We start from the raw sequence: 16632 nt of genomic DNA, 5'->3' as shown, positions 1-16632 counted from the left end.
GTCCTAAGTGTTCCTTGGAAGGACTGAGGTTGAAGCTGAAACTACAATACTTTAGCCACCTGATGCGAAGAGCTGACTCATCTGAAAAGACCCTGATGCTGGGAAAGACTGAAGGCAGGAGGAGAAGGGGATGACAGAGGATGAGATGGAGGGATGGCACCACTGACTCAATGGACATGAGTTTGAGTAAACTCCGGGAGTTGGTGATGGACAGACAGTCCACAGGATTACAAAGAGTTTGACACAACTGAGCAACTGAGCTGAACTGAACTGAACAAGCTGAACTTCATCAAAATGAACAACTTTTACTTAAAGAAAGACTGTAGGTCTTCAAAAGTGCAAGGATGAAGACCAGCTACAAGTGAAAACACCTGCAAACCAACACGTGATAAGGGTGCACACCCACAACTCTCACAGACAACAAGGACTTTGGTCCAAACAAAAATGTGCACGAGTGTGTAGTGTAGCTTTAATGGAACAGCCCAAAACTGAGAACCGCCCAAATATCCCTGGATGGGCAAGCGTTACATAACACACACAACTTGTCAACGTGCAAAGGAGGGCCCTGCAGACACAGCCTGCAGATGTCGGAGGTGCATTCCATAACCCCGTGTTATGGAACATCTGAAATGACACTCAACAGATATGGGGGATGGGGATGGTGGGATGACCACAGAGGGGGCCTCATGGTGCCAGGTGGGCACTGTTGTGCCCTGGGTAGGGGTCACGGGTCTCTCTGACCTGTGTGGCTTCCTGTGAATAGTTACTTAAAAGTTTTTTAAGTTTTGGCACATACAAAAAAATCCTGCAGAAAGCAGAAGCCCTGCCAGGGCCAGCCGCCGCACGGGCAGCGGCTCAGCCCCCAGCACCTCCGGCCCAGTCACAGCAGGCGGGGCGGGTCAGGGGACAGGGAGCCACAGCACGAGGGTGAGAACACTCCTGGTGGGAGAGCATTTCAGAGGAAAATCACCCAAATAAGAGGTGCCGGGTCCAAACAGAACCCCATGTGAGGAAACGTCAGTTTCAACCCAGACCACAGAAGATTTGTAACTATCTTTTGAAGGATAAAACAAAAATGTAACAAGAACACAGATATTCTTAACTTAAAATCTAATCAGATACGCTGGATATGAAAAAAGAAAAAACTGTCAAAATGGAAAACATCAACGCGTTAAAAGGACCAGCAGGACCAGGCGCTGGGGACACAGGAGGGAGATGGACAGGGTAATGAGCTGCTGGAGGGGCGGGGCTCAGGGAGGAGGTGCTGGGGGCGGAGCTCAGGGAGGAGGTGATGGAGGGGCGGGGCTCAGGGAGGAGGTGCTGGAGGGGCGGGGCTCAGGGAGGAGGTGCTGGAGGGGCGGGGGAGGAGTTGAGACGGGAGGGCGGGCTTCAGGGAGGAGGTGCTGGAGGGCGGAGCTCAGGGAGAGGTGTGGAGGGCGGAGGTCAGAGAGGAAGAGCGATGGAGGGGCGGAGCTTCAGGGAGGAGGTGATGGAGGGGCGCGGGCTCAGGAGGAGGCAGGGAGGCTGGAGGGGCGGGGCTCAGGGAGGAGTGTGGAGGCGGCTCAGGTTAGAGAGGTGCTGGAGGGGTGAGCTAGGAGGCGGGGCTCAGGGAGGAGGTCAGGGCAGGGAGGGTGCTGGAGGGGGGTTCAGGAGGAGGTGCTGGAGGGCGGAGCTCAGGGAGGAGTTGGGAGGCTCAGGGAGGAGGTGTTGGATGGGCGAGCTCAGGAGGGGCGATGGAGGGCGGACTCAGGGGGAGGTGATGGAGGGGCGGGGCTCAGGGAGGAGGTGCTGGGGGCGGGGCTCTGGAGGAGGCGATGGAGGGGCGGAGCTCAGGGAGGAGGTGATGGAGGGGCCGGGCTCAGGGAAGAGGTGCTGGGGGCGGGGCTCTGGAGGAGGCGATGGAGGGGCGGGGCTCAGGGAGGAGGTGCTGGGGGCGGGGCTCTGGAGGAGGCGATGGAGGGGCGGAGCTCAGGGAGGAGGTGATGGAGGGGTGGGGCTCCGGGAGGAGGCGCTGGGGCGACGCGGCAGAACCCTCAGCCTCAGGTGTGCATCAGGCCCTGGGGCCCAGGGAAGGCCCTAGGGCACCAGCCGGCGACACGCCCAAGAAACTCCCGGGTGCAACTGCACACCTGGGAGCAGACAGCTCAGCAGCTCCGGGCCTAACCGCCCTCCCCGCTGCTTACTCCCCAATGAGACGGGTGGGTGCTGAGCCTCCCAAGAAAGTGACTCCCAAAGAGGGGGAGGAGCAACCCGTCGGCTGGGCACACCAAGGGAAGCCCGGAAGACAGGCTGGCAATCACCCGCGGGGACCCAGCTGGCAACCCTGGAGAATGACCCCCTCTTCCCGGCCTCTCCCCTCCGCGCAGAGAAGTCCACCTGCGTCCAAACACGAAACCAAGAGCAGACAGACAGGAGAGGCCCTCCCAACAGGGACGTGTTACCAGGCCCGGGATGGACTTCGGCATGGTCTTCCGAGCCCTGTGGACTTTGACATCGGCGCCCGGGGCCAGGGCCTTCTTGTCCTCTGTGTCCTTGCCGCCCTCCCCAGGCTTGGCTGGCACAGCAGCCGGCGGCTGGGGAAAAGCACCGGGAGTCCTCCCTTTGCCAGCCCCGCCAGGGAGAGTCTTCGCCGCATGGCCAGGCAGGGAGGAAGCCAGGGTGCTGGCCACCCGCAGTGGCGGCTCAGACAATGGGGCCTTGCCAAGGAAGTAACCGTTGCTCCCGACGACAGGACTCTGGGGGAAGCCATCAGAGCGGATGTGGTTCTGCTTCCCCGCCTCGGGGTCTCTGTCCAGAATCCCATTCTCCGCTATCCGGGCCCCCGGGCCAGCCCCCTCCTGTGGGCTGCCTCGCGTGCTCTCCTGAGGGTGCTTCACAGCAGCCGCAAGGCCGCTGGCATCGCTCTGGTCACAGGACCCGTTGGTCTCCCCATCTGCAGCCACCGGGGCCTCCCCTCCCTGCTGTTCCGCTGAGCCGTCATCAGCAGCCATGGGTGATCCTGCAGAAAGAGAACAAGAGTCAGGGGTGCCCACCTGTGACCCCAACACAGAGTCCCACTGCTATGCTCACAGGAAACTGTTTACTTCATGGACAAACATCTGACTTCAGATGGACTAAATACAAAGCACATCACAGTCGCTATCTCAACAGTGACTTGATGAAGTGGGGGACGACGTGTCCCCAGGAGGGAGGACAGTCTGCCCCGATCCCCAACCAAGGAGTGGGCGGGGCCATGGTCCTTGAAACAAACACCAGCTTCTTAAAAGGCTTCAAACACATGACACAGATTTAGTATCCTCCAGGAACAAAGTCACTGCTAGAAAACAAAACTGGGGAGGATTCAGACAGAAAACAAGGCCTCCGAAGCAGCTGCCCAAGAACAGACCTAAAGAAAACGGGATGCGTTCAGTCTGTCAGTCAGGAGCTTACAAACCTCTGGTCTCTGAAGCTCATCTCCTCCACAACTTGATAAACAAGAAACACACTTGCCACCAGCAGGAGAAAGCCCACAGTTACAGCACTGGGTGCAGCGCACAGTGGTCATGTCCAGGAGCCCACCACCCACCAGCCCGGTTCCCGGGTGAAGAGCACAGCACCTTCACAGCTCCATCACAGCAGCATTGGCCCCTGGGGCAAGGCCCACATTCACTACCATAGCCTGAGCACAGAAACATAAGTGCAGTAAGTACTGTCTGAATCAATAAACGGCCATTAATTTTTTAAAATCCTCAGCAAAACAGAAGAGGTGAAAAACCTACTCAGCTTGGAGAAGCCCATGTGCCAATCTACTGCAAACGTATACTTATTCAGAAATGTTACATGAATTCTATGTAAGATCAGAAACAACGTCAGGACATCTATTAATACCACTAAGGTTCACACAAGAGTGGGGTCCCAGGTGGCCCCACAAGAGAAGAGATGAAGCGAGAGGCCTGGCAACAAGGAGCGAGCTCTCCCACACACCTGGGGCACAGGGGCACGTCAAACAGGGGTGCAGAGAGGCTGCCAGACCTGAAATCAAATGCAAATAACAAGGACATTTTTCTACACCAGCACAAACTTTGGGGAAGAAAACATGAGAAAAAAAGAAGATAGTATTCACAAAAGCAGAAAACTATAAAATTTAACCAAGACCATGCAAAGTCTCTATGGAGATGGCAAAAATACAAAGATGCAAGTCACCTCAAATTAACTAAGTTCAATGATACCCTAATTGAAGTTCCAATCAGTATATTGAGGAACTCCATAACCTTAGTCTAAAATGCGCAGGGAAAATAACTTTTCACAAACAGTAAAAGAAATTGTGAAAAAGAAGAGTGAAGCAATGGGAAGCAGAAACACCGAGGAGGATGCGGATGCAGGTGGTCACGGGGCCCGGAGCACAGCCACCCTGGGCCGGGCGCCGACAGCCAGTCAGAAAGGAAAGTTTCTGGGACAAACACCTCCACTCGCCAAAAAAGGAAGTCGGACCCTTGACACACCATATACAAAAATTAATTGAAAACACATCCAAGCTCTAACTATAAGACAAAAACACAGGCATAAATCTTTATGACTTTCTATTAAGCAATGGTTTCTTAGATGCTATAACAAAAGCACAAGCAACCAAAGAAAAACAGATAAACTGGACTTTATTTTGTGCTTCCAAGAACACAGTCAAGAAAGTGAAAAGATAACCTACAGACTGCTGTTGTTCAGTCGCTAAGTCGTGTCTGACTCTTTGCGACCCCCATGGACTACACCAGACCAGGCTCCCCTGTCCTTTACTATCTCCCAGAGTTTGCTCAAACTCACGTCCATTAAGTTGATGATGCTATCTAACCATTTTATCCTCTGCACATCAGGTGGCCAAAGTACAGATTGGAAGGCAGTATTTGCAAATCACGCATTTGATAAGGAACTTGCATCTTAAATGTATTTTAAAAAACCTCTGACAATTCATCAATAAAAATCAATAACCCACCATAGGACCCAGCAACCCCACTCCTAATCATATACCCTGGAAACCAAAACTGAAAAAGACACATGTATCCCATTGTTCATTGAAGCACTATTTACAATAGCTAGAACATGGAAGCAACCTAGATATCCATCGACAGATGAATGGATAAAGAAGTTGTGGTACGTATACACAATGGAATATTACTCAGCCATAAAAAGGAACACATTTGAGTCAGTTCTAATGAGGAGGATGAATCTAGAGTGAAGTAAGTCAGAAAGAGAAAGATAAATTCTAATACATATATACGGAATCTAGAAAAATGGTACCAAAGAATTTATTTACAGGGCAGCAATGGAGAAACAGACCTAGAGAATAGACTTACGGACATGGGGAGAGGGGAGGAGAGGGTGAGATGTATGGAGAGAGTAACATGGAAACTTACATTACCATGTATAAAATAGAGAGCCAACGGGAATCTGCCGTATGTCTCAGGGGACTCTAACAGGGGCTCTGTATCAACCTAGAGGGGTGGGGTGGGGAGGGAGATGGGAGGGAAGCTCAAAAGGGAGGGGATAGATGTATACCTATGGCTGATTCATGTCGAGGTTTGACAAAAAACAACAAAATTCTGTAAAGCAATTATCCTTCAATTAAAAAATAAATGAATTTTTAAAAAAATCAATAACCAATTTTATGGGCAAAGGATCTGAACTGACATTTCCACCAAGAAGATATACAGAAGGCTAATAAGCACAAGAAGAAATGTCCAGCGTCAACAGTCAACAGGGAGACACACCAAAACCCGACGGCTCTGATCAGAAAGACGGGGCCCACGAGCCAGTGCCGTGGGGATGGACGCGGGGCAGCTGCCACGGCAACCAGCCTGGAGGCTCCCGGGAGGGGCCAAGGGCTGGGCTCAGGGGCCACGCGTGTGGAGGGGCCCAGCACCCAGCAGCACTCACCCTCAAGTTCTTTAGGAAAAGGTCCAGGAGGGCAGAGGGAGGGGAGGAGCCCATGGACGGCAGCATGTCAGGAGAGAGGAAAGCACAGCGCCGGAGAACCCTGAGGCAGGGCTCCAGGGGTCCCACACGGGAGCAGAGGGGCCGCAGGACAGCGTGTGGGTGGCCGGGGACAGCAGAGAGGGGCTGCAGGCTGGACCCCCAGGGGCGAGTGAGGCGGTAAGCAGGGCACAGCCACAGATGTCGGTCCATCAGCACAAGCCAGGCACCTGGGACCGGAGGCAGACACGAGCTGCCCCCAACACGGGCTTCTGACCTGGGGAGGGGTGGGGCTCCAGGACAGTCTTGGGCAGCAAGGCCCCCCAGCCCCACCCCATCCAGCCCCAGAGCCCCAGCAGCTCTCCTGGAATCTGACGCATTTCGGTCACATGCCGTTGCCCACACAACCCTGCCCTGTGGCCTGGGCCCCTGGGTCCTTTCTCCCAGAGTGAGGCTGCCTGCCGCCAGCCCCGAGCCAGGGCCCACAATGCGTCACCCACAGTCACCCTCGGGCGTGCACATGCGGTCACAGACGAGGACCCCATGGATGTGAAAGGTGACAAAGATGCCCCTGGGAGGGAGCGGGGCCATCAGAGTCCCCATCACAGCTCAGGGCGCACATGAACCTGGCCGCCAACCTGGGGCACAAGGTTTTCCCCGCCAGCAGGCCCCCTGAGGCCTCGCCCCGGGAGGCTCGGGGTCACCGTGCTGGGCGCCCGGGCCCCCACAGGACACCAGCCCTGGCTCCTTGCAATGTCTGCCAAGATGGCCCAGCCTGCACCCAGCGGAGCAGCTACCCACACACAGCAGGCTCAGCCTGGCATCTGAACGCCCTCAGAGGCCAGGGCCCGGCTGGGCGTCCACAGCCGCGAGCTCAGTTGGCCTCAGCCCCTAGCTGGTCTGGACCCCGGCTGAGGCAGGCAGAAGCCCGGGGCAGGAGTGCAGCGGGCCCGGGTGGGACCATATGGCCAGGACGCTGCCCTCAGGAGGCCCAGCGGCAGGCTCGGGGGCGGGGCTCACCCACCACGGGCAGGCCCAGCCTGGCACATCCAGGCCGGCCCCAAGCAGGGCGGCCAGAGGCTCCCTGGGCCCCAGCCCCTTGCCAGCCTCCCTCCACGCCGGGCAACTCGGGGGGCTTCCAAGCCCAGACACCTCGTGCAGCCACCCCTGCAGGCCCTGGCGCCCTTACCTTCACTCGGCAGCTCGGCTCCCAGGCCACAGTCCTGCTTGGTCTCCCCTTTCGCCGGAACCGCCTGCGGAAGAGAAGCATTCATCAGTCGCACTCCACCAAAGCACCCCAGTCCATGGGCATCACACCCACATCAGAACCAGCCCACCAAGGACGGCGGACCAGGCACCGCAGGCCCGTGAGGACGCCCATGACACAGGCTGCAAGGGGAGAGGCCAGTGCTCACAACAGGCCCAGGAAACTCCACGGAAACCCTCCCACTTCCAGGCTCTGTGTGTGTGACCTGACCAGTGGTCTGAAACTCAGGGGTTTTCAAAGTGGGGGACCCTGGGGTCCCTGAGGGCCCCCAAGGACCTAAGACCAGCTGTTTTTTAAGTCACGTGCACACACATGGAGGGCGTGGCAGCACTACCGAGTCCCGGCCCCCAGACCACAGCTGCTGGCACCGGGGTGGACAGCCGCTCCCAGCAGGCCACGGGGCACCCCGTTACAGGAGCGAGCTCAGTCCACAGGCACAGGGGCCTGAAGGCTGGCCCCATTCCTGAGTGCCTGTCCTGTGCCGGGGACGCCAGTCCAGGGGGCCGCAGTGCACGGCAGGGCCCAGGCGATGGGACCAGGGACAGCAGTGTGACGTCCCCAGGAGCCAGCAAACAGCAACAGACAGACGGACAGCACAGAGACTTCTGTGCTCAGAGCCTCAGGGGCCTGTTTCAGCAAAGTCCTGAGAGCTGTGTGCCAGTCGGGGGTGAAGAGATACACACATGAACTTCAGCAAGGGTGAGGGGCCGTGAGGGTGTCACAGTGGGGGGCCGTGAGGGTGTCACAGTGGGGGGGCGGTGAGGGTGTCACATGGGGGGGGCCGTGAGGGTGTCACAGTGGGGCCGTGAGGGTGTCACAGTGGGGGGGCCGTGAGGGTGTACAGTGGGGGGCCGTGAGGGTGTCACAGTGGGGGGGCAGTGAGGGTGTAACAGTGGGGGCCGTGAGGGTGTAACAGTGGGGGGCTGTGAGGATACAACAGTGGGGGACTATGAGGGTGGGATAGAGTAGGGGGCTGTGAGGGTACAACACTGGGGGCTGTGAGGGTCTAACAGTGTAACAGTGGGGGCTGTGAGGTTAGAAGCAGGGGTGCACAGCTGCAGGGGTCTTCTCAGCCCTCTCAATAGCCTGCATTCACCCCATTCAGGCCTGGACGACAGCATGGTTTGCTGGCGCTGGCCCACCGCACGGCCCTGCCACAGTTAGGAAGCGGGAGCGTGGCCTGGCACCAAGGAAAGCTGAGGCCCCAGCCTTCCCCCTGGAGGTGGGAGCACGCTGACCGGCAGGCCTGACACACCCTCCTCATCTCCACGAACAGCACAGTGCGGCCTCCGCTCCCCGGGCCCCTGATCGTTGCCCTGCCCCCAGACCCTGACCCCCGACACCAGCCCCCACCCCTTGCCCCCACGGCCTCCGCTCCCTGCCCCCGCCCCGCTTCAGGAGGAGGCCCAGCCGCACCTCCTCAGGCGGCTGCACCTGCTCCCCGACGGCCCCCACCCGGCACACCGCCAGCCCCCTGCCCCCCCAGAACCCCAGCATGTGCACTCAGGGAACACCCAGCCCAAACCATGACAAAACCCGAACCAAGCAGAACGCAGGCTGAGACCTGAGGCCTGCGGGCTCCCCGCCAGGCAGAGGCCAGGACAACCCCCACATGAAGAGCTGGCGGGTGAACCCGGCCCTGCTCTGCAGGAGGTGCCTCAGCCCACCCCGGCGTGCCTGGGACACCTCCAGAGACACTCCAGCAGAGTGGGGCCCTGGGGCACCGCACAGAATCACTCCTATGTGCTGCCTCCACAGAGAGGACGAGGCTCACGGGAGAGAGGACCAGCTGCGGCGGCCAGGGCACAAGAGCAGCTCAGAACCTCGGGCTAACCCAAGGACGACACGCTGAAAGCTGGCGGGCCGTGTCCAAGAACCAGGACAGACTGCCGGGATGCGACTCCTGGGCGTCATTCCTCTGAGCGTCAGAATGAGTAATGACAGGAACGATGGTGAGTAAACACCAGCACTGATGAACCAGCCAGCTCAGCCTAGTCCGGCCCTGCGACCCCATGGGCTGCAGCACACCAGGCCTCCATGCCCATCGCCAAGCCCTAGAGCTTGCTCAGACTCGTGTCCATTGAGTGAGCAACATGAGTATCAGCTGACAATCCAACAGGGATGCACCTCCTTACCCGAGATTCCAACCACTGACGGCAGAGCACGCTGGGGGCGGAAGCTGTCACTACAAATTGTGGAGGAGCTTCACGAGAAACACGACCTTTACAGAATCTCCCAGTAATCTCCTGCAAGACTGTCCTCAAGTACTGGGGACACCTGCAGGCTCTCCTCATCCTGGGTCGTCACGGAAAAGGGGCCGGTCTCTGGTCTCCTGACACCCAACCCTAGGCTTCTGGAAAGCAGCGCAGACCCTTGGATAAGGAAGACTGGGGAGCTGGAGACCAGAGGAGCCAGGAGACCCCGAAAGCTCCCGGCAAGAACACAAAAGCAGCGTGGAAGGTTACCATGACAACTGCACACACGGTGACCAGGCACCGTCTCTGCGTGTAAGCACGCAACGGCTGTGCACACAGTGACCCGACGCCATGTCCAGGGGTGACCATGTGTGACCACATGATGCCTGTACATACAGTGGCAGGCACTGTGTCCATGGGACAACATGACTGTACACACACTGCCCGTGTGCCATGTTCACCAGTAACCACGTGTGACCACAAGACTACACACAGTGACTGGGTGCCCCATCCACGTGTAAGCACGTGTGGAGATGTGACAACTGTGACTGGGGGCTGTGTTCACGTGTGACCACATGTGACAAGGTGACTGAATATACACACAATGACCAGCATCGTGTCCACAGGTAACCACATGTGACCACAAGATGACTGTAAGCACAGTAATGACCAGGCACCGTGAACGTGTCCTCGTGTGACCACACGGCTGTACACACAGTGACCGGGTACTGGGTCCATGTGTGAATAACGTGACAGTCGTGTGCAGACCACACAGCTGCACCATCATATTCTGATGGTTATTCAAGAGGAATGTCCTTGTCTGCGGTAGGAGTCTGAACTTGACTCTGAGCACTTCAGAGGAGCATGCTGCACATATGTGCACGTAGGTGGGTTCACACGGGGGCACATGTGAAGGACACAGTGGAGTGTGGTAAAGATAGACAGGCATCACTGTGCTAACCTTGCAACTTTTCTGTATGTTTGAAATTATTAAAAAATAAACTGTTGCAAAAAGCAGCTAGAAAGGACTTCAGACGAGCAGCAGGCCGTGCGCTGCAGGCACACAGGGCAACGCTGAGCACGAAGGGCGGAGGCGGTGGCGAGGACTCAGAGTGGGAGCGCAGGCTCTGTCCCCAGGGGCCAGGCGCGCTGGGCCACGGTTCCTGCAGCTGAGGGCGGGGCCCTGCCCCGGGGAAGCCGACGTGGGCTAGGAAAATGTGGGGACCCCTGCTCCGGGGGCGGCCAGGGATGACGGGCCTGGCGCCCGATGTGGGGCCAGCAGAGGGTAGGGCCCCGTGCCCCAAGGGCGGCCGGGGGTGAAGGTCCTGGCGCCCCACGCGGGGCCCACAGCCCAGGGTGCTCGGCGCTCACAGCACACCCGCGTGCATGGGGGCTCCTCCACCTGCTCGGCCTGCACCCCATGTGGACGGGGCCCTGGACTGTGGGCACACACACAGGCCCCAGCGCGGCTGAGGGACCCGTGTCCCGGAAAGCGCAGAGACGCAAGTGGGGCAGGGACCGCGGGGGCAGCCAGCCCAGGAGCCAGGAGCCTGGGCTGCTTCCACCTCAGTCGGCACAGGTGTTACAAGTCTGCCTTTCCGGAGCTGGGACAACGAGAAGCTGGGGCGATCCTGGGCTGGGGGAGGCAGCGCCCAGTCAGGCCCCTAGGGGGAGCTAGCCTCCGGACACCCAGGACCAGCACTGAGCCTGCACACAGGTCCCGACCCGCAAGGTCTGGGCCGTGAGCAACGCTCACACAGCTCACCCGCCTGCCCCGACATCGGCACCTGACTTCAGGCATCACCTCCCAGGAACATCCTTGGCTGCGCCTCTCAGTAACACCACCATGACCCACCCCACCAGGTAGGGCGGGGGGCCAGCTGCCTCAGCCCAGGACCCCAAAGTCCCACTGTCCACCGAGGGCGGGGTGGGACCACACCTCATCTCCAACCATGGCCCCACGTGGATGGACCCCGGCACCCCTCAGCCCATCCCAGCTGCACACCACCACCCACCACCCACACCCGTCAACCTCCCTCAAACAGGAGGCCTCGGGGGCCCAAGGCCCTTCCCAGAGGTCCTTCCGGGACCTCACCCCGCGGTTTCAGCGACGGTGCCAGAGCTGTGCTGTCGGCACCTAAGGAGGAGTCAGGACGGTGGCACCGAGTGATCCTGAGTGACCGCGTTCATCCCACTGTGGTCCCACCACTGACACCACCTCTAGGCCCCGGGTCCTCGCTGGCGAGCACCAGACGTCTGGAGATGAACCAGAGCGGGCACAGCTGCACGGCCCAGGACTCCCAAGAACTCAGCACGAACGACCCACCTCCCACATCTGGTCACCACCACCAGCCGTCTGCTCACAAAATTAAGGTTCATGATTCCCCCCAAAAAAGGTCTGTTTTAAGAATATGATGTAACACACCTTCTAATAATGCCAGAGTGAGCCCGTTTTATTCTGTATCTACCTGAGGGCATTAAGGAACCACTGACACACACGACGTGCCAGGCCTGGGCAAGCGCGAATCTCAGCTACACTCCTGTCCCCACTTAAAGCCCAGGCACTGCTGCTGGGGGCACAGGGTGGAAGGGGGGAGAGGACAGACAGGCAGGTGGGCAGGACGCGGCTACGAGAGGGCGAGGGTCCGCACAGGGCTGGAGCCTGAGGTGCTGGCAGGGTCTCCAATGAAGGACAAACTAGCTCATCAGATGAATATAAAGAGACACTCCAGAGAAAATGAATACTCTCTGGGCCTGAAATGTCTGCACAAGCCTCTACCAAGCCTCTCCTCTAATGCCACTGTGCCTTTAAAACTCAGGCCACCAGCAGCCAGATTTGCATAAAAAGGAAGAGCAGCAGTTAATCACAAGCTCGCAGAAAAGAAATTATTTCACTTCTCTCAACCTTGTCTAGCCTAGCAGGTTATCCTTTCTCCCAGATCAAAACAAAACAAAATGATGGGTTAAAACACAGTTTTGAGCTATCATCTGACTAAATTAGGACTTCTCCATTTATAATCATTTACCTGACCTAACAGAAGCAGAAGATTTTAAGAAGAGGTGGCAAGAATACACAGAAGAACTATACAAAAGAGATCTTAATGATCCAGATAACCACGAAGGCATGATCACTCACAGAGCCAGACATCCTGGAGTGCAGAGTCAAGTGGGCCTTAGGAAGAATCACTACAAACAAAGCTAGTGGAGGTGACAGAATTCCACTTAAGCTATTTCAAATCCCAAAACAGGATGCTGTGAAAGTGCTGCGCTCACTATGCCAGCAAATTTGGAAAACTCAGCACTGGCCACAGGACTAAAAAAGGTCAGTTTTCACTCCAATCCCAAAGAAAGGCAATGCCAAAGAAAGTTCAAACTACCACACAACTGCACTCATCTCACATGCTAGCAAAGTAATGCTCAACATTCTCCAAGCGAGGTTTCAACAGTACGTGAACCGAGAACTTCCAGATGTTCAAGCTGGATTTAGAAAAGGCAGAGGAACCAGAGATCAGATTGCCAACATCCATTGGATCATCAGAAAAGCAAGACAATTCCAGAAAAACATCTATTTCTGCTTTATTGACTACGCCAAAGCCTTTGACTGTGTGGATCACAACAAACTATGGAAAATTCTTAAAGAGATGGGAATACCAGACCACCTTACCAACCTCCTGAGAAATCTGTATGCAGGTCAAGAAGCAACAGTTAGAATCAGACATGGAACAACAGACTGGTTCCAAACTGGGAAAGGAGTATGTCAAGGCTGTATAATGTCACCCTGCTGATTTAACTTATATGCAGAATATATCATGTGAAATGCCAGGCTGGATGAAGCACAAGCTAGAATCAAGACTGCTGGTAGAAATATCAATAACCTCAGATATGCAGACGACACCACCCTTATGGCAGAAAGCGAAGAGGAACTAAAGAGCCTCTTGATGAAAGTGAAAGAGGAGAGCGAAAAAGCTGGCTTAAAAATCAACATTCAAAAAACTAAGATCACGGCATCCAGTCCCATCACGTCATACAAATAGATGGGGAAACAGTGACAGGAAATAGCAACAGTGACAGACTTTACTTTCTTGGGCTCCAAAATCACTGTAGATGGTGAATGCAGCCATGAAATTAAAAGATGCTTGCTCCTTGGAAGAAAAGCTATGACCATAAAAAGCAGAAACATTACTTTGCCAACAAAAGTCCATCTAGTCAAAGCCATGGTTTTTCCAGTAGTCATGTATGGATGTGACATATCTTCTCTCAGTCATGTCTGACTCTTTGTGACCCCATGGACTATAGCCCACCAGGCTACTCGGTCCATGAGTGGGTTGCCATTTCCTTCTCCATGAATGTGAGAGTTGGACCACAGAGAAAGCTGAGCACCAAAGAATTGATGCTTTTGAACTGTGGTGTTGCAGAAGACTCTTGAGAATCCCTTGGACAGCAAAGAGATCAAACCAGTCAATCCTAAAAGAGATCAACCTTGAATATTCATTGGAAGGATTGCTGCTGAAGCTGAAGATACAACACTTTGGCCACCTAATGTGAAGAGCTGACTCACTGGAAAAAAGAGCCTGATGCTGGGAAAGACTGAGGGCAAGAGAAGGGGTCAACACAGGATGAGATGGTTGGTTGGCATCACCGACTCAATGGATATGAGTTTGAGCAAGCTCTGGAAGATGATGAAGGACAGGGAGGCCTGGCGTGCTGCCGTCCATGGGGTCAGAAAGAGTCGGAAACGACTGAGTGACTGCACTGAACTGACTGACCTGGTTGTACACGAGTGAAACACACTCACACAGGCGAACCACCATCCAGCAGTGCAGGCTGTGACCAAGTCAACACGGCCACAGACGTCAGAACCCAAAAGGCCACTCTCTGTGCACAGACCACAGAACCAACACGGGTGAGGGTCTGCCGGTGGCTCACTCGTTTCCCAGAGCCTGGCCTTTTTCCTGGAGGAACCTCCAATGAAATCCTCTAAAGTCTCCCTTAGGCCTTGTCACTGACAGGTCACGGCTTCCCTACAGCCTGTGACCATGGCCCCACAGGCCCGGAACCCCAGTGCCCCCACCTCAGGAGGAGAGGAGCCCCCACTGTGGACAAGCCTTCCACTCTCCTCCCCTCCTTCTGCACGGCCACACCTGCTCACCTGTCCCACCTCCACCCAAGACCCACCTGTCCAAAGAAAGAGGGGCCCTAGCTCCTTTACCTCCTCCCTGGGAGACAGACACAACCCAGAGTCAAACCCACACAAACACCGGGAACCCAGACCTGCGACCTCGTCCGCAGCATCAGACCTTCCGGTTGGCGAAAGCCGCAAAATTGAGCACAGTTGAGAATGCGCCGCACGCAGCGGGAAGAGGCAGCCGTGTGTGCTCACTGGGCACACACGCCGCTCGGCTCTCATCCAGCGCACCGCCAAGACACGGCAGTTCCAGAAAGACAGCTCCTCCCACGGTCTGCTCCCCGCTACCCATAGCATGCCTGCCCAGACTCCAGGACCTCTGTGAGCAGACCTCACCTCTACCTCGCAAACCCAGACTGAAAACGGGATCTTCTCAGGGCCTGGGACTTGCGGGATTCTAGGGCTTCCTTCAGTCAAAGAGCCCTTTACACACAAACTTCCAAATCAGAAGACAGCTACAGGGTGGAGGCAGTGGAGAGCCTGAGTGGGGCCTGGGGTCGAGGGCGGGGTGGAGCGGCTACACCAAGGACACCGCGTTCACAGAAGCAGGGTCTCCGGAGCCCTGAGACACTGCCCTCTGTCCACCACCAGAGCCCCCGACTCCACACTGAGAGTGCTCCCTCGGGGCCACGGGAGAGCAGGCGGGCCCAGCCTCATCCTCGGTCAAGCACTGCAGGCTCGGCCCTGCGCCTGGCCCTCACACAGTGACCTGCCGCTTCTGACAGTAAAACTGGAGCTGGCACCCATGATGCCTGAGCTGCCCTAATAAGAGCCCCTCCACCAGCCTATCCAGACCCTCTCAACCTCTTCACGCTTCCAGCACAACCCCTATCAGACCTGGCTGAAAGGCACTGGGGAGGGGGACAAAGTCCGCCCAGGAGGGACCAGCGCAGACCGGGAGCAGCAGCACACCGCCAGCAGCAGCACACCGCCGGGGAAGGGCGCGGCCACCCCACACACGCCTGCCCCGCGCTGGGCCCGACATCCTCTCCCAGGAGACCACACTCTACCCTTCGGAACACCCGGGTCACATCCGATCTAAGGCCCTGATGCGGCTGGAGAAAAAAGACCGAAAACTCTGTGAAGTTTCCTACTTAAATGCCAAAGGGCAGATTCCGACATATACAATCATTTTCAGTCACTAAGTCATGTCCAACTCTTTGCAACCCCATGGACCACAGCACACCAGGCTTCCCTGTCCTTCACTATCTCCCAGGGTTTGCTCAAGCTCATGTCCACTGAGTCTGTGATGCCATCCAGCCATCTCATCCTCTGTCGCCCTCTTCTCCTCCTGCCCTCAATCTTTCCCAGCATCAGGGTCTTTTCCAGTGAGTCAGCTCTTCACATCAGGTGGCCAAAGTATGGGAGCTTCAGCTTCAGCATCAGCATCAGTCTTTCCAATGAATATTCAGGACTGATTTCCTTTAGGATGGACTGGTTGGATCTCCTTGGGACTCTCAAGAGTCTTCTCCGACACCACAGATCGAAAGCATTAATTTTTCGGCGCTCAGCCTTCTTTATGGTCCAACTCTCACACCCATACACAACCACTGATAAAACCAAACCCTAAGGGAAAGAAGCATCCCAGGAGGTGAGGAGAATCCAATCCCAGGCCCGACGTGGGAAGCCCAGTGCAGGTCCAGCCACCAGGGCAGCAGGCACTACCAGCTGCCCAACACTGGGACGTCCAGCGATATCTGAAGGTTGGATAAATGATAAGTCAAGTTTCAGCATTAGTAAGTGTACCTGAACTTCAAACGTAACTGGGCACCCTGTATCCTTACTTCCTGAACCTGGTAACCCTCCACTGAGTCTGTGAGAATCAGCAAGAGGCAGAAGGGTTTCTGATATTCTGAGATGGTGATTTACATTTTCAAAAGACAATATTCTCTTGCCCTATGAAATCATACTCCTAAAATAAAAAGAGAAATATTAATCAAATAATTTCTTCATAAGAGAACAGAACACAGAAAAAAATAAAATTCAGAGAAAAAAAACAAAGGAATCATGAAGTCCTAGTCTAAGGTCTTCAGGTATCCTTACGT

At 56.1% G+C, this 16632-nt stretch overlaps 1 protein-coding gene across 6 annotated transcripts in view; it reads right to left on the bottom strand.

The window, feature by feature from the left end:
- EHMT1 (euchromatic histone lysine methyltransferase 1) overlaps window positions 1-16632 on the bottom strand; it is a 106473-nt gene that overhangs the window by 58752 nt on the left and 31089 nt on the right. For 5 of the 6 annotated variants that reach the window (XM_043470314.1, XM_043470316.1, XM_043470313.1 and 2 more), the window contains 2 exons: window positions 7130-7193; window positions 2442-2998 (listed from right to left, as the gene is read on the bottom strand). In XM_043470314.1, coding sequence (XP_043326249.1) covers window positions 2442-2998; window positions 7130-7193 — 621 coding nt within the window. Of the gene's footprint in view, window positions 1-2441; window positions 2999-7129; window positions 7215-16632 lie in introns of those variants that run through there. The other variant, XM_043470315.1, reaches the window with a different exon arrangement.

Source organism: Cervus canadensis, chromosome 5 (genome assembly GCF_019320065.1).
Source record: "Cervus canadensis isolate Bull #8, Minnesota chromosome 5, ASM1932006v1, whole genome shotgun sequence".
Classification (NCBI taxonomy): Eukaryota; Metazoa; Chordata; class Mammalia; order Artiodactyla; family Cervidae; genus Cervus; species Cervus canadensis.
This window is presented reverse-complemented; position numbering and strand designations above follow the sequence as displayed.